Raw genomic sequence first — 21,088 nt, 5'->3', positions numbered from 1 at the left:
AAATATAAAATAAATATATTTATAAGATAGTTTTGAAATGGATTTTATATAATTTTTTAAACAGTAAATACAAGATAATATGTTCTTGTCCCCATACGGCAACGATGAAGTTTTATATTTTATACCATGAGGCCCTATATTATTGTGCCTATTAGTCAGCCAAGTAGCCCATGATATCAGCCCATAATTCAAGCCCACTTTGTCCAATTTCCCCCCCTTAAATTCCGTCCCTATAAAAACCAAAATCCTTAAACCCTAACCCCCTCTCGTCTTCTCTTTGCTTCATTCGAAAATGGCGACTTCAGAAACTGTGATTAAGGACATGTACGACGTCGGATTAAAACCTCGTATGATCCGTACGCTTCTAAAAGAAGATGTCCCTGACGATAAAATCCCATTTGATTCTCCATCAAAACTCTCCCGTATTATCTCCTGCATTCAGTCTCACAAACTCTTATCAGAGCCTTCAATCACTGATAACAACAAACAAATCGAACGGTGGAAGTCCTCCGTCAATGATTGGGTCACTCGCTTGTTGTCTCTTATCAGTAAAACCACCACCACACCAGATAAATGCTGGGCTGGAATTTGCTTGTTGGGGGTGACGTGTCAAGAGTGTAATGCCGACCGGTTTCTGGGGTCTTATGCTGCTTGGTTTGATAAAATGTTAACGCATATTCAGGTATTGCAAGAAGAATTTTGAACTAAAGTTGGTAATTTTGAAATGGGGTTTCTGTTTTTTTTTTTTTTTTAATATTTTGAGAAATGAAAGAAAATGATACTTGTTTGAATGTCAAAGAAATGATCTTTAGTTCAGCCTTTACAGTTTGGAGCTTTTAATTTAGTTTTTTCGATGCTAATTTTACTGAAAGATTCTTCGCAAAAGCATGTCCTTGGAATTTCATCCATTGTATGAGTGGATGCTGTTGGTGGGTGCTCCTAATCCACTTCAGGATGTGGTATTGGGGAAGGTTTTTGTAAAATCAGTGTTGTTCTTAAAGAAAGACTTGGTTGTGCTTGGAACTTTTAATTTGATGTTGGAATTGTTATGTTTATGTTTTAAACAGTCACGAGGGGATTCTCAGTTTGTGAAGGTGGCTGCTTGTACCTCGATATCGGATTTGATCACAAGGTAAAAAACTTTAAGCCCTTTTTGAGAGGTCTGGACTTGATTTAGTTAGTGCCACCTGTTGTTATTGTTATAAATTGTGAAGGTATTGTCTTTGATGAAATAGGTTGGCGGGATTTCCAAATGTGAAAAAGGAGGGGACTTCACTTTCTGGAAAAGTCATTCAACCTGTTTTAAAGCTGTTGAATGAGGATAGTTCAGAGGCTGTATTGGTGAGCTGGGTTTTTAATTCATTACACAACAAGTTTTGCTTTCCTGAAAGCTAATTTATTTTAGTTTTATTTTTTTTCAAGTTGGTCAATGGTGTCCAATTCTTTCTGCTGCCAGGGCATTTTCCCTTCCTCCAACATGATTTGATGCCTTTCTGTTGAGACCTGTGTCTTTCTTTTTCTTCAAAACCCCAATCTGCTCACGCTCATGATCTATGATATTTGAAGAGATTGATTTTGATCTCTTACAAAGCAGTATCCCCTTCGCTTTCGCTTTCTAGTTTCAGTTTGAGGATGAAATCAGTCTCAATCTATGATTAGGGTTTGTTGATGGATACCTTATAAGTTGCATTTTAGCACACTGTCACGATCATGATCCATCTCTAGGATTGATGCTGTCTGTTGATTTATTTTGCAGTCTTCTTTTTCTGACTTGAATTTTCATATATGAACCTCATTGTGAGAGGTGTGCAGGAAGGAGCAATTCATCTGTTATGCACTGTTATATCTTCCTTTCCTGCTACACTTCAGCGTCATCATGAAAGTGTAAGTTCCATAATTCTCCATCCTGGGATAGCCAGGTAGCATTTTTAACTGGATAGCAATTGCAAAAACATATTTTTCTGGCCGGATAACGTGTTGTGATATAATGATGTCAGTACTTTTGTAGGTCGAAGCTGCTATTACATCAAAAATATTTTCAGGAAAATTCAGTGTAAATTTGATGAAGGTATCTCCTTCCTTCCTTTCTCTAACTGTCCCTGGGATCTGATAAGATAAGCAGATCAGGGCATGGACATGAACATAATAAATTCTGTTTAATTTTCATCATCCAGAAGCTAGCTCATTGCCTAGCATTGCTTCCCAAATCAAAGGGAGATGAAGATAGCTGGATTTCAGCAATGAGGAAGGTTCTGTTATTGGTAAATGGTTACCTAACTGAAATCTTCACCGGTCTAGAGGAAGGTATGTGCTAATGCCTTCTTGGTTGAGCTTTTGCTGGTCTCAGTGATGGTAAGTGGTAAATGTGCTTGCACATGTTGCAGAAACAAAATGGGATGAAGCTGTTAGATTATTGGTTCCGCCAGGAGAAGTTCCTCCACCTTCTTTATGGGGTCAAAAGTTGTTAGAGGATACCTCAGACAAGGAAAGAAAGAGATCCAAGCTGTGTAGTATCTCTATGTTCATGCTTAGCTGTTGTGAAATGCTTACAAATTCATATCCTGTCCAGGTACTGTTGTGTGCTTGATGACTGTTATGACATATTTTTATTCATAAGAGGAATTCTTAATTGTTGCTTATTTAAATCTGAAACTGGGTATGGAAATAAATCAATCTTGTATGTTTGATTAACAGGTTTCAGTGCCTGTTCGCTCATTACTGGCCCTTGTTGAGAGAGTGCTGATGGTCAATGGCTCATTGTCACCAACCACATCATCCTTTGTGATTTTAGCAGAACAAGAGTTCATTTGCTCTGAACTTCCAGTTCTGCACTCATATGCTTTGGAACTTCTTGCTTCAGTCATAAAGGGGATTCGCAGGTAAACAAAGTATTTTCTCATCACTAATTGGAGGAACTGTGCTGTATTTTGTAACGGGTCTACAATTGTGTTTATATCACAACAGATTTGGCAAACCTACCTCCTGTTCTTTGTGGGCAAGTTGTAGGGAAATTCTGGACTTTTGGGTTTGAGAAGGTATAAAAAAGTAGTTCACTTCGATTAGACTTTGACTACGCTGAGTTGCAACTTTCAAGACCAAATGGTTCCTGAACTTGAAGAAGCACATTGCTTAAGTATCCGGAGCAGCAATTAAAGACAACAGCTTTAAAAGAAGAAAAGGTTTTTGTAGGTTTTGCTTTGTTAATTTGATGGAACAAGTCGGGGAAAAGGTTCCTGTCCATTGCTTTGTTCTTTCCAGCCAATCGCTTTAAGTACCCAAAACAGGGTCCTATTTAGTTGGATGCATGTGTAAACTCTGGCACTTTCCAGAACTTTATGTGGTGCACTGTGCTACTAATTATGCCTGCTGTTATTTTGGTTTCTGTCTTCTAAATGTAGAATGTGATTTTCCATTCCCTGAACCTGTAAATGCTGACAGTGTTCTTTTCATTATCAATCTTGGTTATTATTGATATTAACCATCTCACATTATGTCATTTCCATTTTGCAGTCAACTATTGCCACATGCTGCATATATTGTGAGGCTTGTTAAAGAATATTTTAAGAGATGTGAGTTACCAGAGTTAAGGATAAAAGTCTACTCCATCACAAAGTTGTTGTTGATGTCCATGGGTATTGGTATGTAGCAATTTTTAAGAGTATTTGTCTCTTTCCTGTCTGATATATATCTGTTATGGTGTTAACTATATAGATTTTGTTGTTATTTTCAATTCAAAAGAATCTAATAAATCATACATCAATGGTCAAATATGGTTGAAGTTCAGGACTGATTGTCCTTAAGAGTACCAGGAAAATCTTTCAGATTCTTGAAAGAAAGGCAGAACAAGAAACAATATTATGATATTTTCTTGTCATATAATGTGATAAAATATAAGATTCAGTTGGAAATCCTTTTCTCTTTGATTCCATTTGGTGCATGTGGAAATATGTTGGTAGGTTCTCTTGTACTCGAGCATGTGTGCTTTTCTCCACCCCTTTTTATGTCCATATTTCATAAACAAAAGCCTAGGGCCCTTTAAGAGTGTGAGTGTGCATGACTCCCCCCCATCTCGATGTGTGTAAATGTGTTGCTCACAGAAAAGAATATCAAGGGAGAGAGAACGGTGTGGAAGTGTGCCTTGAAAGTGTCTCTGTCCTAGCTGTAAGCTCTCTCAAGTTTCCATAATAAGATGGTGGATGGTTAACCTGCCCCCTCTGCATATAACATGCTTCACTATTTTCATATGAAAATTTTGTGAGCATTTGACCCTGGATTTCCATTTTGAGTAGCTTTTGTTCATGCATTGAGCCATTAACTCTTTTCTAAAAGACCCAGTGTTTCTCATTGAAATACTTGTGGTGCCGCTGCTAACTTCCAGTCATATTCTGATCAGGAATAGCGATATATCTTGCACAAGAAGTTGTCAACTGCTCTCTTCATGATTTAAATCCCATCCTTGATGGTACATCTTTTCATGCAAATGCAAAATCCGAACTTTTGCTGCCACCTTTACACAGAAAGAGAAAGCATGGTGCGACTGGATCTCTTGAACAGCTCCATGACAGAATTGGTTTGGAGGTGGAAACATCCAAGAACCGTCCAACAGCGATTTCTGTGAAGATAGCTGCACTCGGGGCATTGGAAACTCTTCTAACTGTGGTATGGTTATTGCATGTTGTTTGATGAGTGCTTAATATTCTACCAAGCTGCTGACTTTTTGTGCTTTAGTCTAACCTTTCTTGGATTGCAAAATGGTTTAGCATGGGATAGGGTCAAAATAGATTGAGTGTCTACGAATCTTTTAGCCAATAATGGGTGCTCACCTGTTTAGCTTTTGTCAACCCTTACCAAATACATTAACCATCAAAGTGTTACATTTAATGTCATGGGTATGGTTGCACTAAGTTTGATTATATCAAATCCTTTTATTTCTCAGTAGAATTATTTTCTCAAGCTCACAATTTTCTCTTTAATGTCCTCTTAAATCACTGGACTTAAAAAAATTGTCATAGATTTTAAGTAAATGGGTTTTAAGATATCCACCCATATCTAATCCCTTTGTACTCTGTTCTTTGAGTCAAATTATCACTATCCAGAATATATAAAATTGTCATCCAAACACCCTTTAGCAATGAGTTGGTTGATGGATGTGAGTGAAAATTACTGCTCCCACATATTTTAATGGTAGAAAGATGTACCCTCTCAAAATAAAATGTTCTTGTAATATTGGAGTTATAAGGCACATCTTCATTATCCTTTCTACAATGTACTCGGAAGAAAAGGCAAAAGTATCCATCATGTGCATTTTTTCTTTGCTTCCACAATCATTTATATTTAGCTTTTGGCTGCTTCTTACTGTTGTCGACTTAATTGGTGTGCTAAAGATTTATAATAATTTTTGACAGGGTGGCGGTTTGAGATCCGAGTCTTGGCGTTCAAAAGTTGATAATCTTTTGATAACTATTGCAACAGAATCCTGTAAAGAAGGATGGGTTAGTGATGAAAGCAAAACTTTCTTGCCCAATGAATCAACCCTAACATGCTCAGATTTACAGTTAGCAGCATTACATGCACTTTTGGCATCTCTCCTTTCTCCTTCTGGTGTACGTCCCCCACATTTAGCTCCTGCTCTTGAGCTTTTCCGTAGAGGTAAGTCCTGTCAAATTTATAGAAATTCAATTTTTTCCCATCATCCTGTAAACAGCATTTGAGGATGACTTCATGGAATAGCTGTGATCCTCAATTATTTTTTCAAGTGATATGTTTATTATTTAGTGCTTAAATTATTTCAAGATAAACTAGCTGTATTAAGTGGTATGACTGCTCTGTCATTTTTTTACTCTAAGCCCCTACCTTCCCCCCTTTCCTTATACACAGAGTTCTGCTCCAACCTTTTTCTTCTCGTTTCTAGATAGAAGCTCCAATGGCAGCATTGTTTCATGGATAATTTTGATTGGTCCTTTTGGTTCTTTCATAGTTGTAACCCAATTTAATGCTTTAGGCCATGATAATATCACAAAGCCCACTTGCTGATAACCTAGCTAATTTTTCACAAATGCTTATGGTTTGCTTATAACCTGTTGCTAATCTTGTTGGATGTTGGATTTTTGCAGGCAGGCAAGAAATTGGAACAAAAGTATCTGAATTTTGTGCCTACGCACTCCTAGCCTTGGAGGTGCTTATACACCCCCGGGCACTTCCGCTGGCTGATTTTCCCTCTGCGAGCTCCTTCAATGAAGTTAACCACAGATTCCCAGAGAATATATACTCTGTTGCCCAGAAGCACAGTAACCCATATTCAAGTGGCGTGCAGGACACAGGACATGGCCTTTCTGATTCAGATGATGATTTGTATAAGAGTTGGCTGGATAGTAGCAAGGAAACAGAGGCTCCAGTGGGTAAAAGTATGGACACTGAAAGGCCTTCTGAAACTCTAAGGGTTCAACAGGGAGAAAATATTCCCGTGGCTGGTTCATCAGGTGCAAAAAGTCCTCGGAGAAATGGGCACAGCCCAGCAGCTGCTAGTGCAGACATAGAGATGAGGCGTGGTGATGAAACAATGGTTGACTCACAGCAATTGCAAGAATCCATGGAGCAGCATCAGGAATCTTCCAAAGGTGCCTCCATTCCTACTGTTACTGGTGATCCAAATGTTACCACCGTGGACTTGACAAGTTTTGCTTCGAAAGATGATGCATTAAATTCCAGGGATACTGAAATGGCATCAGTGCAAGCCGTTGTGGCAGGTGAAAGTGACGGGCTTGCCACCAAAGATGGAAACACAACAACCTTAAGTGCTCAGAAAGGTACGACATTTGCTATTGAAGATGATAATCAACCAACTGATTCTCTCCCTGATATTGTGGATGTTGATCCAGATTCTGATTAGGAATTAGTATAGGAGTGTTGACAATGTATTTGTATCTTGTAACAATCAAAAAAGGATCAAGCTGAGTGATGCAATGCGAAATTTTCCTCATGTTTCAGTTTCTACTAAGCTGTTGAACTGTGGGTCCAAAAACAATCAAAGAAAAAAAATGATAACTGTCAACTTTCCCAGAAAGCAGCTTGCTTGTTTTTCTTCTTTCCCTCAATATTTTCTGTTGGTATGACATGCTGACAACACATGTTATTGGAGTTTTCTTATAAATCTAGCTCCACTTCCATCAGATGTCCACTAATTCTGTTTTTTACATTAACCTTAGCAAGCTCATAATCTAGTCAAAGCTTTCATCTTGCCCGACACCTAAAATTTCAGGTTGGGTTCATCATCTCGGAACAGCTTGACCAAAATTTTCCATCAACAAAGTAACATTAACGAATCTACACCATTAACTCACTTGACAATTAATAGTTAAGAATATGGTTGTTAGATTGATCAAGGGACTAGTATGGAAAAGAGTTAAGATCATCGGGTCAAATTACATGTTATTGGGTTAACCTGGTTTAATTATTTTTAATAAAAAAAATTTATTGGAGTTCACTTACTCAGAGTTAGATTAAGTTTGGCTAGTTTAATCATATCACTAAAATCCTGGTTGAGTTAATTAAATTTTACCGAGTCAATATTTTTTTATATTCAAATTAAAACCATATCCAGCTTAGACTTTGAGTCATGAATTTTTCAGATTAACCTATTAAGTTAGACTACATAATTATGATTAAGACTTAGGATTTTCATTTGAATGTTTAGGGTGTAATTCTTGAAAATAGTAGGATTAGAATCTTGAGTGGTTTAGAGTGTTATAATTTCTGTTTTAGGGTTTATTTCATTCGGAGAAAAAACTATTAAATTGAATTTATTTTATGTTTTTTTAATTATTTTAACCTGCTAATATTAAAAATTAAAAGAATTTAAAAAATATTATTTTAATATATTTTAAAATAAAAACTAATTTTTAAAAACATTATACATGACAGACCAAACGCATGGTAATTGTCTATTTAAGTAGCACAAAACACATGGAGCCATTTTATTTTTATTTTTGAATAAAGTCTTGGTCAGTTACCAATATACATAAGCAACATTGTAAGTCAATATTGGAGTGCTGGGCTGTTATAGCTTGACTCCAAAAACAAAAAAAAAAAAACAAAAAAAAAAAATAGTTTGCATCTTTGACTTGGAGATGATGCAGCAGTGGATATGGAAGACTTTTGAATATGCCTATTCAAGGTGTGACCAAATGTTTTGGCTGCAATTATTCAGTTTATCTAATTTCTTTTCACAAGCAAGAGTGTTTGAAAACGTGATTCTACTCGTGTTTTTATAAAATAATATGTTTTGGATTATTTTGATGCGCTGATTTTAAAAATAATTTTTAAAAAATAAAAAAAATATCATTTTGATGCATTTCAGCACGAAAAACACTTTGAAAAACAACCACAATCATACTCCCAAGCATGCTAACAACATTTTAATTTCTTTTATATATTGTATAAAATCTATAGATTTTTTTTTATTAATTTGATGATAAGAAAACTAGATTAACTCATCATTCAAATTAAAATTTATTAAAAACATCTCTCAATTGTTTTTTCAAAAAAATTAAAAGAGATAATTTTAAAATTCTTTAACTCCTTGTATCTATGATTTAAATTTTATATTGAGTTGATTTCGAATCAAGTTTAATAATAATAATAATAATTAATAATTTATTTTTTTTATCAGGGTCAATAAAAATTGAATATATGTATATCAATTGCTAGAAAGATTAATTAATTAATTAATTATATTTATGTTAGAAGAAAGAAAGAGAGAAATGAACCATTTAAACACTGAAATCACCTCTACCAGCCCACTTCCCAATTATTCAGTTTCACAAAGCAACAGAAAGCAAGCATCAGACAAGAATAAAAAAATCGTAAATTCCATGCAACAACAACAGCAGGAAAAATATTAAATTATGCAAAGATTAGTGACAATTCCATGAATATCTGAATTAAATAAAAATTTATAACCTTCACCAACCTCACCACACTATTTATTTATTTATTTATTTATTGACAATACCAGTGGAAATTGCACGGCATCTGGGTCCAATTTGGGTGCTTAATTTAATGAATTTCCCTCTTTATATATACATAAAAATGGTAAACAGGTCAATCGATATAATCAACAAGCTTTTATACTAAGATTTGGATTATTCATAGATTTATTATTTATTATTTATTTTTTCAGCTAAATATCTTTGTATTTCTTATATCCCGAGTGGAGAGGGTAATAAAAAATGAGAAATTGAATTTTTTATTTTTAAAATTAAAAAATATATTTTTTCATCATCTTCATCATAGCACATGATAAAAGGCCTAATTTGCTAATTCATCACTCAAAGATAAAGACTTTCTAGAAAAACAAATACTAGAATCTATTTTTAATGCACTAGCTCTTTTACAATTTAGCCTCTATAGTTTATCATAAATAACCTATTAGTCCTTATACTATTAAAAACAACTAAACAGTCCCTTGACTAACTTAACTATCTTAAATGCAGCATTTTTTTTCTTTTCCAAAACACCTTTTTTCTGATCAGAATTTTCTATCTCACCTTCTTCTCTCTCTCTCTCTTTATTTTCAGAAAAAAATAAATTAAACTAAATAGAAAGAGAACATTGCATTGACAAAAGGACAAGCAGATTTTAAAATATGATGATTTAATAATAAATCATGAAACTACAAGGCTAATAAATCAATATCCTAAAATTATAGGGACTAATTTATAATTAGTTCTGAACAAGCATGACACCTTGGAAAGTCCAAAGTCCAAACATGAACACAGGCCAAATAAGCCACCATTTTCTGCTTCTTAACTGGCTCCTCTTATTTATTTGCAAACTTCCCTCCTCTCCTCTTCAGCAGTTCAGCTAACAAGAAACCATAAAAAAAAACATTAATAAGATCACCATTTTCAGATCCTCAGATCTCTGTTCTGGTACTTTTTTTTCAATAAAGTTTGAAGCTTTTTGAGGATTATTATCAATGGCAGGGAAACCATGGGTGAGGATGGTGACTGCACAGACACCAACAAATATAGCTGTGATAAAGTACTGGGGCAAGAGAGATGAGACCTTGATTTTGCCTGTTAATGATAGCATAAGTGTCACTCTTGATCCGGCTCATCTTTGTACAACCACAACTGTTGCTGTTAGTCCTAGTTTTGACCAGGATCGGATGTGGCTCAATGGAAAGGTAGTCTTTTTTCTCATTTTTCTGTTTCAATTTGGTTGCTGAGGAAGTTCTTGAAATGGGATTTCAGTGGGTTTAATGATTCATTTAGATAGTGAATTTTTGTGGGTTCTCTTTGTTTTGTATGTTTAATGGTTATTTGGGACCTGAAAAGAAGGGAATTTACTGGATTAAGCTTTACAGTCAGATTTTGTTCTCTTAAACTCTTTCCTTTTCGGAATTGGACGTCAACATAGCAGAGAATTTCTTTATTTGAAACCGTACTGTTTAAACAGATTTTGGCATTGCATGTCAGCTTACGTAGTTCATAAAGTCATGTGGTAGCGTTGTTGTAGTGATGTACTTGTGCATGTATTTATATCAAGGATGATGAGCATAAGGGAGGAAGAGGGCTAACTTGTTGTGTTGAGAATCCTGTGTGGTTTATCATCAGGGAAAACTTTGATGTGTTTTTCATTGCATCCTATTTGGTTGTTGAGAAAATGCGAGGAAAGGAAAAAATTGATTGAGACCAGATACAAGATTTGATATTGAAAAGATGGACATGGATCTAGATTGGATAAAATTTAATTGCATTTCAATTTTCCTGTAAATGAGACAATTTGCTAGTTATGGTTCTTTGTTGCTAAGCAATATGTAAATGGTTGCTGGGTTCGTGTTGAAATTCTCTACCTCACTGCTGACTCATGGCACATTTGGTTTTTGCTGGTTAGCGTAGGAGATTTCCCTTTCTGGAGGCAGGTACCAAAATTGTTTAAGGGAAATTCGTGCCCAGGCTTGTGATGCTGAGGATGAAGAGAAGGGTATCAAGATTACAAAGAAGGATTGGGAGAAATTGCATGTGCATGTTGCATCATACAACAATTTCCCTACTGCTGCTGGACTGGCTTCCTCTGCAGCTGGCTTTGCTTGTCTTGGTAAACATTTTCCCCGAATTTTCCTTGCTATGTTCAACCCCCCCCCCCCCCCCCCCCCTTTTTTTTTTCTTTTTTTATGGCTGGGCCTGTATTTTTAAACATAATTTCTGTCTACTTCATTGAATGGTTGTGCTGGACTTCCACTTCTGAGAAATTCTTGTGAATGAACAATCCGAGTTTCGTATTGTTTAGGAAAATAGATGCAATTCTTGCTCAATGCTTAAATTTATTCAGAATCCTCTAGTCTAGCTTTATCATGGATGGAGCTTGGTATGTGGAATGATTATTCATTAATCGCTTTTGTTGAAAACACTCACAATAAAGCTTACTGTATATGATTATGGGGTCCATGTTGAAATTGACCAACTTGGCATATAGTTTTCATGAATCTGCCAGCTAGCTTTTCTGGATTATAATCACTGATGTGTACACATTTGTTTTTATAGAAGCTCATATATAGAAATGCAACAAGCTAGACAGAAATGCTTCCTATTAATGGAGCAGTTTTCAACTTCGAGGAGCCCTTTTATTGTTTTTTCTGCTTTATATCTGCAGGGCTGTAGTATCAATTGCAATCTTGTATGGGACTGGAAGAATTTATTCATCATGACATCATCTGGTTTTATCTTCTTATGTAGTTTTTGCCCTTGCAAAGCTGATGAATGCAAAAGAAGACAATAGTGAACTTTCTGCTATTGCAAGGTATACCTTAATAGCATATGCATAATTTTAAGTGCTTGGTTTTATGTTTTTTTTTTCTTTACATCAATAATTTTGAGTAGCATGAAACATTTTTTCCCCTAGAGTTTTATTCTTCATATGCAGCTGCTATTTACATGTTTCATTTATTCCACTATATCCTCATACAGCTGTCACCACCAACAAATATTTATTATTTTGAATTCTGGCTAGATGCATCTTTGCTGATACCTAATTGCTCGTTCTTGGCTTACATCAATGATAGCAAGGTTATCAAAAATGCGTTTTTGACTCGTAAAATCGCACGATTTTACGAGTCAAAACATAAAAACGTGTTAAATTGGGTTAGAAACTCGAAAATCAGTAAAATCAGTCAAACTCGTGTAAAATCGGTTCAACTCGTTAAAATCGCTAAAACCGGACCGATTTCATGATTTTACATAAAAATTAAAACAGTTGTTGAGTGCTGAGTCAGCACTCCCCTCTCCCCTTTCCCCATGAGTCCCCACTCCCCGCCTGACACTCCATCATTCCCCTTCCCCATTTTCCTTTCCCCTTTCCCCAAATTAAAAGATCAAAGACGTAAATGCTGAATTTGAGTGACTACCATTTTCATGACATATGGCGTTTCGATAACCTCTGCATTGATCATAGGCCTTAGGCCTCTCAAGACAAAAGGAGATAGGTAGTGCCGTCAAGAAACTTATTTAATTTTTTTTTTTCAAATCTGAATTTGTTTTCTTAAATGTATTATAAATATTTTATGAAGATATAAAAATATCATTGGAACTATTTGAAAAAAAAAAAAACTTTTATTTTATATAAACTTATCTAAAACTACCATTAATCATCAGAAAGAAAATTACTTGAACAATTTGATTCGTCAAAATCCTTAAAAATAACCTTTGATCGTAAGCATAGGTAAAAAACCCTTTCAACATTAGATGGATCCTTTGATTTTTATCTTTAATTAAATCTAAGATGTATAATTGCTTTTGGTATGTGATAATTGGTTTGAAAATGTCTTTAAATAACTGCAAATAAAAAAAAAACACCACTTTCAATCAATCATTGTTTCTATTTGTATTAAAAAAAATCATTATTTATAATAGTTTTATATAATTTGATGATGCTCACCTATTTAGTTTTGAGTTAATAACATTTTTTGTGAGCATTTATTTATTTATTGTTCCTATTTGAGTTTACCAACTTTTATTTTTTTTAATTAATGTGGGTGTTTGGACCATGCTGCATGTATTTTAAGGTGCTTGAACTATGTATGAATTTTTATTTGAAGTATGAATTTTTATTTTTTTAATGTATTTTAAAATTCCTTACGATTTTACGATCCGTTTTTACGATCCGAGTTTGTTTTGCATTTTCCGTGCCGTGTCAAAAATGCGTTTTTAACAACCTTGAATGATAGTATTTGATAACAATGATATCTTTAAGTAATTGATAAGTTGGTTTATAGGGAGCTGTCTTTAAGTAATTGATAAGTTGGTTTATTGGGTGCTGTCTTGACTTATTTTATAGCCCAGTTATATATTTAATTTAATCTGTCAAGGCTTTTCAGATATGAGTGATTCAAGCATGCTAGTTGCTATTAACATTTGATATTTTACGAACATTGTTTCTTGGAAAGGTTCTTGCAATGTTTGATATTTTGTAAGCTTTGTTTTTCAGGCAAGGTTCTGGCAGTGCCTGTCGCAGTTTATTTGGTGGATTTGTGAAGTGGATCATGGGAAAAGTAAGTTTGATTTTGAGGTTCATCCATGGAGCCTTCTGATTAGATTGCTCTGTCCCATTTTGAGCAATTAATTATGATGCATTGTTTTTTAATATGTCAAGGCTGAGGATGGAAGTGATAGCCTTGCTGTTCAACTTGTAGACGAAAAGCACTGGGATGAACTTGTTATTATTATCGCTGTGGTATGTTTTTTTTCCCTTATTTAGAACTCGTTAGTCTGAATTTAGTTTGAGTTGCCTTTGGACTCTGGGGATAGCTGTCCTGAAAATACATTTAATTTTTCTTTGTCCTGTTGTTTTAGTAAACAGAGTTGTGATTTTGTTCTCCAGGTAAGTTCACGGCAGAAAGAAACAAGTAGCACCACAGGAATGCGGGACAGTGTTGAAACTAGCTTGCTTTTGCAACACAGAGCTAAGGTGCTTTTCAATGCCCTTAATTCAATTTCTTGCAACTTCTCTTGTTAAGCAGTTGTCTTTCTTCAATTGCAAAAAGTGCTCTTAGCAGTTGAGATTTTTAGACATAAATGGAGCTGGAGCCCTATTCTGAATCTATTCTGGATGATAACCATGCTTTGTGATTTGCACACTGCCTTTTCCTTGCTGTTCAGATTTAGATTTTCTATGAAATTTAATCCTCTCTTTTCCCTTTTTAGCTGTCTTTCTGATCAATGCATTCTGAAATTGTTTGAAATTTATTTAACTTTTGGTAATATCTCCTTCCTGTTTTGGACTAAATAGGAAGTTGTACCGAAACGCATTAAACAAATGGAAGAAGCCATAAAGAATCGTGATTTTGGATCTTTTGCACAATTAACCTGTGCAGATAGCAATCAGTTCCATGCAGTCTGCTTGGATACATGTCCCCCAATATTCTACATGAATGATACATCTCACAGGCAAGTAAAGTTTCTCGATTTATGTGACATGAAAATTTAAGCTTCATCAATTATTTATTTATTTGCCTGTTGAGCCCTTCACCAGACATAGAGTTTAGTTTTAATGTAGTGACTATATTTCAGGATAATCAGCTGTGTTGAAAAATGGAATCGCTCAGAAGAAACACCTCAGGTTTGTTTTGTTTTGCTATCTTTTTTTTTGTTTATATACGCCACATTCTAGGAGCTTAACTTAGAAGCAAGTTCCAGATAGAATGTGATGGCATTAACGTCGTTATTTTTCAAAAATTTGATCATAAATGATGGTCAAGCTTGGGGCACGGATGATTGTATAGGTGATTTAAGGATGATAACATAATAAAATTGCCTTCTCAATTGTCTAATTATAGTATTTAGTTTTCATTTGTTCTTTTTGCAAACGTGTTCTGTAATATTAGCTGATCTTGCGTGGTTCCTCAAGTACAGATATACTTTCCTGCTGTTGCGGAAATATCATGAGATAATTTATTTGGTAGTGGGTTTTGTAACTGAAAATGTATCACTTCATCACATCAAATATGAAGCTTCTTTTCATTTGTGGCTTGTGCTATTTTACCTATCCGTAATGACTTATAATAACATTGTTTTAATGCTTGCAACCACTTTCTTTTGTTGTTGATTTTCCTAAAATAAAAAATAAAAAATAAAAGAAAAAAGAAACAAAATGATAGTTAGAATCCTACTGGTCCTGCCAGCTAATTGTCACAGTTTGCAAATGTGTAATGGTTGGCTAATGATGAGATTTCCTTGACAGGTAGCTTATACGTTTGATGCTGGGCCCAATGCAGTTCTGATTGCACATAATAGAAAGGCTGCTACCCAGTTATTGCAGAAGCTGCTTTTTTACTTCCCTCCAAGTTCCGATGCTGATTTGAACAGGTATATTGTCTTCCAATGTCAAGGTCACAAAAGGATTTTGGTGCAATGTTTTGGAGGCTATGCATGATTTATACAACCCCATCAATCAGTTTTCAAATAATCAAACTTTTTTTCCTCAGTTATGTTATAGGTGATAAGTCCATACTAAAAGATGCTGGGATTGAAGATATGAAGGATGTGGAAGCTTTGTCACCACCTCCAGAAATTAAGAATGCCCAGAGAAGCAAAGGAGATGTCAGTTATTTCATCTGTACGAAACCTGGTAGAGGTCCTGTTTTGCTCTCTGATGAAAGCCAGGCTCTTCTCCATCCTGAAACTGGGCTGCCCAAATGAACTTAGGAGCACATTTAACTTTTCTTGCACTTCTGTACTTTTTAGTCTTGTTGACCAGAGTTGGACACTTCTGTGAGCCTGAAGTGTTTCCACTGTGATGATTGTTTGCAGTAATTAAGGGTTACTGTGAAGTGATTCTCTCAACTATTCCTCGCAAATTTGCAGTTAATGCTGCCTTTTGCCTTGCATTTGTAATTTATTTTATATTTCAGTCCATTTAAGTTATCGGTCTCAACAATGAATAATCTGTCCGTTGCTCCTTCTAAGCTTCTTTCAGCTGTTAGCCTTAAATAGTTTTTATGATGTTTCCGACATTTTGTATCAGTTTCTGTCATAAATCAATAAATTCTTGGTTTACCTGTTATGTTTGTTATTTATCTTCATTTTTGCCAGTGTGCTGGCATTCCCGACACAATTCCCCTTGAAGGCTCCAAAGATTCAATAAATTATTGGTTTACCTGTTATGTTTGTTCTTGATTCTGTTTTCTTTAGCTTGCCGGGCATGCTATCATGCTGGGTTTTTTTGGCTATACTGTGGTGTTAGATATTCCAAAGCTGATCTGCCTCGCATTCGCAGCTTAAGCCACTTCATCATTGGACTATCTAATGGAAACGCCAACCAGCTAATGCTAAGCTGTGAAATGTAGTGTCGAAATATTACATTTTTGCAACGTGACCAAATCTCAGTTGCAGACACATGGTTTGTACAGCAGAAAGACATACAAAATGCTTGAACATAATCAGGGATGCACTGTTCACCCACCTAGCCCTACAACAAATAGGATCAATCCCTTCCCAGAAAAGGAACCTTTAAAATCTGTCCGAAGTTCTGTGGGATTGCGGTGAATAAATGTCCAGCACCAGGAACCTCATGGTAGTTAATCCATGGAAGTCTTTGGGCAATATATCGCTGCAAGCTAAAAGGCACCATTATATCTTCATCACCCTGCCATAGATGAACTGAGCCTTCATTGTTAGGAAAAGGATTCTCAAGGTCCATGGGATCAAATTCCCACTTCCCAAATCCAATCATCAGGTCTCGATGTAAGGATTCAAACACTCCTTGCAGCGTTGCTTGTGGCTGCATAAAAAGAGAGGGTACAAAATTCCAAATGAGAGGGTTTATAAGAATTCTGGCACGTTACTATCCATTCGTGGATGAAAAACAAAGCCTATCAGACTATGGCAAGATTATGCATGAGATGATGGAATATCTTTTTTTCGCCTCCACTTTCAGACAGAATTTATTAAGATACTAATGGTTTGTGATTCATTTCCTTGTAATGAAAAAAAGAGAGTAACAAGAAAATGAAGTACCCTGTTGCTTCTCTTCTCTGCGATCAAGGGTAGGAGTTCTAAATCCTGGCGGGATAAAATATCAGGCTTCATGGATATAACAGCTGATGCAGGAAACCATTTCTGAGTGTTCCACCAGTAGGTGAGCCATGGAGCATGGTGAGCAACATATAATGCCCAATGATCCTGTCGTATCTGTCGGTAGTAGGCTTCTGCTGATAAGTTCGCAGGAAAGCCAGGCCACCAATAGTTGACAACAGGAGCAATTAGTGTCGCTCCTGATAGCCTGGAAGAAACAAGAGCACATGATTTGAAGCAAAAAATAACACCAGACAGAACTGTGAGGCAACATATCACAAACAAATCTCAAGCAGATTCCTGATACTAGAATACACTTAAGAACATTGACAATTATTTTTCATAGCATGCTTTACTTTCTTTTAATTGAGTTCTTTTTTGAAATTACTGTATTTTTTGATGCAACATCCCGCATTCTGAAAGTTGGCAGAAGATCCCCAATGTAGCAAATTTACCAGAATTGCAAGTAAAACAGTCTCACCTATGAGGGATGTACTTGAGGCAGCCCCAAACCACTTGGCCTCCCATGGAGAATCCCATCACATAAAATTTATATCCTAGTCCTAAATGATCAGCAAGCTCTTCTATATCTAAAGCTAAACTTTTAGGAGTTCGCCTGGGATCTGGATCGCTTTCTCCGTAACCTGGCCGATCAAAGGACACAAAGTACAACCGCAGCTCCTCAACAACATCCTGAAAATCATCACATAAAATGAGGGGTAAAAGTTAGATTTCTCCATCAACAAATACAATCTCTTGACCAGTGAAACCTTAAAGAGTTCCCTTAAAACATAAATTTAGAAATAAATTACCAGAACGGGTTCTGTCATACTCATTATATCATGTTTCGTAGAGGCAAAACCATGAACAAGTATGATCTTAGCTTTGGCAGTTTCTTTAGAGACGCCATGCTCCTTGTAGGACAAATGCCTCCCATCCCTCAGCTTCATTCTAGGCGCTGTAATGGGAGGGCCACCCAGGGTTCCACAAATCTTTGGAGGTGGTGGCTGGGTGGCCTGATATGCCCATACCGCCAACCCAAGAAATAAGATCACAGTAACCTCCTTGAGCATCCCTAGGAAAAATGAGAGTTTTTTCACAAGCTGGGCCATGAACTTGGAGAAATTTTCATCAACTTGATACTGACAATAATCGCCCACATTAATCTGATTGTTACAAATTATTCTCAAACACAGCTAAATTATTTTGTTTTACAACATATCAACCAAAAATCTGTTTCATTTAACAGGCTAATTATCAACATTAACAAAGACCAAAACACACTCTCAGTCATGAAAGACTCTTCATAAATTTATGGGAAATATGTATTACTCCAAAGATCTTGGAAATTAAGAAACAGTCATACTCATCTTGGAATCATATTATCCGTTTCTAGCAGAGAATTAAGCAAGCGTTCAAAGATGAAACCAATAAGAGAAATAAAAACAGTAAAGTATCTTCCTACTACATTTCTTATCTCTATTGTTTCCACAAAATAAGATATCCATCCATCCAAACTCTACATTGCAAATGTAGCTAATACTTCATACTTGTGAGAGTAAAAAACATCAAGAAACTTGAGAGGGAGACATAACAAGAACCTGAGAAATTAACAGCCTCCCCAGTAACTGTGTGCGCGAGGGAGAGGGAACCTGCCAGAAAATAAAATGAAAAGTTTCTTCTTTTGGAGCAGCTACTGCAGTTTCTTGCTGACTTCCACCACCTCTTATAGTCAAATTTTCACTTGGTAGTGGTAGATAATGATCAAAGGGTATATAAGGCAAGAAAAGTGTTAGCTAAAGATAAATAGTAAAATATTTCGACCAGATTCAAGATAAACGTACGTACTATTTGTGTTTGAAGAAGACCCCTCTGACTTGTGATCTCCCCACCATTTCTTCAAACCTTATGTTCACGGATGGAAATTATAAAAAAAAAGATGTTTTCCCAAATATAAAAGGAATCATCACATACTATTTTAAAAAGCAACTCCAACAATATTATTTTGAAAAAATAAAAATAAAACAACATTGCTTTCCATAAAAAAATAATAAAAATATTAATTTAATACTTTTTCAAGATAATATATTTTTATCTTGATATTTTTCCTAAACATAAAAATAAAAAACATAAATGTGAAACACCTCTTTGAAATCATCAACTTGAAAAATATAAAAAAACATTAATTAGCTTTGACTTCGACCAACATCAACGGCCCCATCAAAAACCCAAAGGGAGTGGCTAACAATTGGTTGTTCTTTTCCTTCGTTGCGTACATGAACAAAGAAATATCATAATGTATGGTCAATGTATTTTCTCTAGAAACACCATGCTCCTTGTAGGCAATGCCTACCATCCCTCGGTTTAATTCTTGATGCTGTAATGGGAGGGCCACCTGGGGAACCACTAGTCTTCTGGGGTGGTGGTTGGGTGGCCTGATATGCCCATACCACCAACCCAAGAAACAAGACCACCGCAACCTTCTTGAGCAACCCTAGTAAAATGGGAGTTGTATCATGTCATTTGTGACTGACATTAACCAGATTAAATTAATCGTTGCAAATGAATCTCTAACGCAGCTAGATTTTCTGGTTTTACGTTATATCAAATCCAACACAAATTTGTTTCATTGAATAGGCTGTAAATGTATCAACATTATCGAAGGTAACATCGAGAAAAGCCGATCTAAAACAAGGGTTTGGAGACACTAGCAGTGAAGAAAGACTACCCTCGTAGATGCATGGTTTACAGAAGGAAATTAATTCAGAGATGGTCGAAATCAACTTGCAACTTGGAAGGATTAATTATATATACCCTCTGTTTTAGCAGAAAATGAAGCAAGCATTTAAGCATTGCAGCAAAAATCAAAATACTTCGAGAAACTGAAACAGTGGAGTCTATATCTACTAAACGTAAGTTTCCAATCTGTTAATGTTTAAGAAGATAAGGTGTCCTATTCCTAAACTCCACACAGAGAAGGTAAATATGAATAAACTTCGGAGGAAGACATGAATAATAGTACTAGCTTATGAAAAACAAGAACACGCACGAGACCCTGGAAAGTTCTACCGAAGCAGGCCTGACAAAGTTTCTTGTATTTCATCACTAATATTGACGCTATATATAAACGAGAAGAAAGTAATTAGCCTTTTTCAAGTCTCGGATCAAAAGTTGTGCTTGTTTTCGTCAGAAATCAGGGCTTGACACGGTTTATTGTATTTCATCGCTAATATTGACGCTACATATAAACGAAATGTAATGCTGAGGATAGAACCGATGGCTTTGCTCTTCGACTGCATGTTTCTTGGAGATGACTTACCCTATAATGCGGGCTCGGAGATTTCATACAAAGCATGCCTTTCATTTGCTGCTTCGACCTCTTCATCGTTGGACTCTTTTATGGGGCATGTCAACCTGAAACTTGACCTCCGATTGGGTTTAAAACCTGTGTTTTAAATGTCTTTAAACTCGAATTGAATAAACTAAACTATAGAAACCAAATTGAAAGTTTTGACAAATCAAGAGCACTGATTTGTGATTATCTTCATACCAAAGTTAGGTCCCGGTCTTTACCTTTGGACACCCTTTATGTAATTTATGGGCCCAAATATGCTCAATTTTCCAAAACACTTAGGCTTTGGCCCAGCTTATTGCCAAATTTTTGTGGGCCATAAAAAACTGAAAAAACCGAAAAAATATAACAAAAAAACTGAATCATAAAAAAACAAATGATTAGAACAAAAACTAGGGCCCAGGGGTATAAATATTAAAGTTTCCTTTCTTCTCAACCCCCCTGATCTCTCTCTCTCTCTCTCTCTCTCTCTAAATCTCTTTGTATCTCAATCTCTATGGCTTCCGATCTCTTACTCTCTCTGCTTCCCAGCTAACCCCTCCCAAGAAAATCAAGCCACATGAGTAAGAGACAGTAGTAGAGTGAGCAAACAATAATAAAAACGTAGAAGGCAACAAAAACCACTATATATGACTTCTTCAAAAGGAGGAGTAGCCATGTGTCCACC

General features: G+C 35.6%; 3 protein-coding genes across 4 annotated transcripts; 2 read left to right on the top strand and 1 right to left on the bottom strand.

The window, feature by feature from the left end:
* The first annotated feature begins 253 nt into the window (after positions 1 to 253).
* Positions 254 to 7,063, top strand: LOC18102779 (uncharacterized). The gene is made up of 12 exons (XM_024611219.2): positions 254 to 682; positions 1,068 to 1,132; positions 1,236 to 1,341; positions 1,813 to 1,884; positions 2,009 to 2,068; positions 2,175 to 2,304; positions 2,385 to 2,569; positions 2,695 to 2,879; positions 3,511 to 3,638; positions 4,394 to 4,659; positions 5,406 to 5,649; positions 6,114 to 7,063. The coding sequence occupies exons 1-12, from the start codon at positions 293 to 295 to the stop codon at positions 6,887 to 6,889; spliced, it is 2,607 nt and encodes an 868-aa protein (XP_024466987.2). The 5' UTR covers positions 254 to 292; the 3' UTR covers positions 6,890 to 7,063.
* A 2,725-nt stretch (positions 7,064 to 9,788) lies between these two features.
* LOC7477172 (diphosphomevalonate decarboxylase MVD2, peroxisomal) lies at positions 9,789 to 16,059 on the top strand. Its single transcript, XM_002315405.4, has 10 exons — positions 9,789 to 10,186; positions 10,902 to 11,100; positions 11,739 to 11,802; positions 13,486 to 13,549; positions 13,651 to 13,731; positions 13,879 to 13,965; positions 14,287 to 14,444; positions 14,568 to 14,616; positions 15,238 to 15,362; positions 15,482 to 16,059. Exons 1-10 carry the CDS (start codon positions 9,977 to 9,979, stop codon positions 15,693 to 15,695), a joined length of 1,251 nt encoding a protein of 416 aa, XP_002315441.1. The 5' UTR covers positions 9,789 to 9,976; the 3' UTR covers positions 15,696 to 16,059.
* Positions 16,060 to 16,299: 240 nt separating this feature from the next.
* Positions 16,300 to 18,930, bottom strand: LOC7477173 (uncharacterized). Of its 2 annotated transcripts, none has more exons than XM_024610900.2 (5): positions 18,671 to 18,930; positions 17,882 to 18,211; positions 17,551 to 17,762; positions 17,013 to 17,277; positions 16,300 to 16,776 (listed from the first exon to the last, which is right to left on the bottom strand). In XM_024610900.2, exons 2-5 carry the CDS (start codon positions 18,179 to 18,181, stop codon positions 16,480 to 16,482), a joined length of 1,074 nt encoding a protein of 357 aa, XP_024466668.2. In that variant the 5' UTR covers positions 18,182 to 18,211; positions 18,671 to 18,930; the 3' UTR covers positions 16,300 to 16,479. The 2 variants fall into 2 exon arrangements, with proteins under 2 accessions (XP_024466668.2, XP_024466669.2); XM_024610901.2 differs by having other exon boundaries at positions 17,882 to 18,144; positions 18,671 to 18,914.
* Between the last annotated feature and the right edge of the window lie 2,158 nt (positions 18,931 to 21,088).

Source organism: Populus trichocarpa, chromosome 10 (genome assembly GCF_000002775.5).
Source record: "Populus trichocarpa isolate Nisqually-1 chromosome 10, P.trichocarpa_v4.1, whole genome shotgun sequence".
NCBI lineage: Eukaryota > Viridiplantae > Streptophyta > Magnoliopsida > Malpighiales > Salicaceae > Populus > Populus trichocarpa.
The sequence above is the reverse complement of the archived record's forward strand: the minus strand, read 5'-3'. Positions and strand labels throughout refer to the sequence as shown.

What these genes read in the sequence shown, in the direction of transcription:
- LOC18102779 (XM_024611219.2), top strand. Translation starts at nt 293, where the DNA reads ATGGCGACTTCAGAAACTGTGATTAAGGACATGTACGACGTCGGATTA. An exon ending in ATATCGGATTTGATCACAAG is followed by an intron (nt 1,133 to 1,235) that starts GTAAAAAACTTT and finishes TTGATGAAATAG; the next exon opens with GTTGGCGGGATTTCCAAATG. An exon ending in CTTCACCGGTCTAGAGGAAG is followed by an intron (nt 2,305 to 2,384) that starts GTATGTGCTAAT and finishes CACATGTTGCAG; the next exon opens with AAACAAAATGGGATGAAGCT.
- LOC7477173 (XM_024610900.2), bottom strand. Translation starts at nt 18,181, where the DNA reads ATGGCCCAGCTTGTGAAAAAACTCTCATTTTTCCTAGGGATGCTCAAG. An exon ending in GTATGACAGAACCCGTTCTG is followed by an intron (nt 17,763 to 17,881) that starts GTAATTTATTTC and finishes GATGATTTTCAG; the next exon opens with GATGTTGTTGAGGAGCTGCG. An exon ending in CAGAGAAGAGAAGCAACAGG is followed by an intron (nt 16,777 to 17,012) that starts GTACTTCATTTT and finishes CTTTTTATGCAG; the next exon opens with CCACAAGCAACGCTGCAAGG.
- LOC7477172 (XM_002315405.4), top strand. Translation starts at nt 9,977, where the DNA reads ATGGCAGGGAAACCATGGGTGAGGATGGTGACTGCACAGACACCAACA. An exon ending in GGATGTGGCTCAATGGAAAG is followed by an intron (nt 10,187 to 10,901) that starts GTAGTCTTTTTT and finishes TGGTTAGCGTAG; the next exon opens with GAGATTTCCCTTTCTGGAGG. An exon ending in GCTCAGAAGAAACACCTCAG is followed by an intron (nt 14,617 to 15,237) that starts GTTTGTTTTGTT and finishes TTTCCTTGACAG; the next exon opens with GTAGCTTATACGTTTGATGC.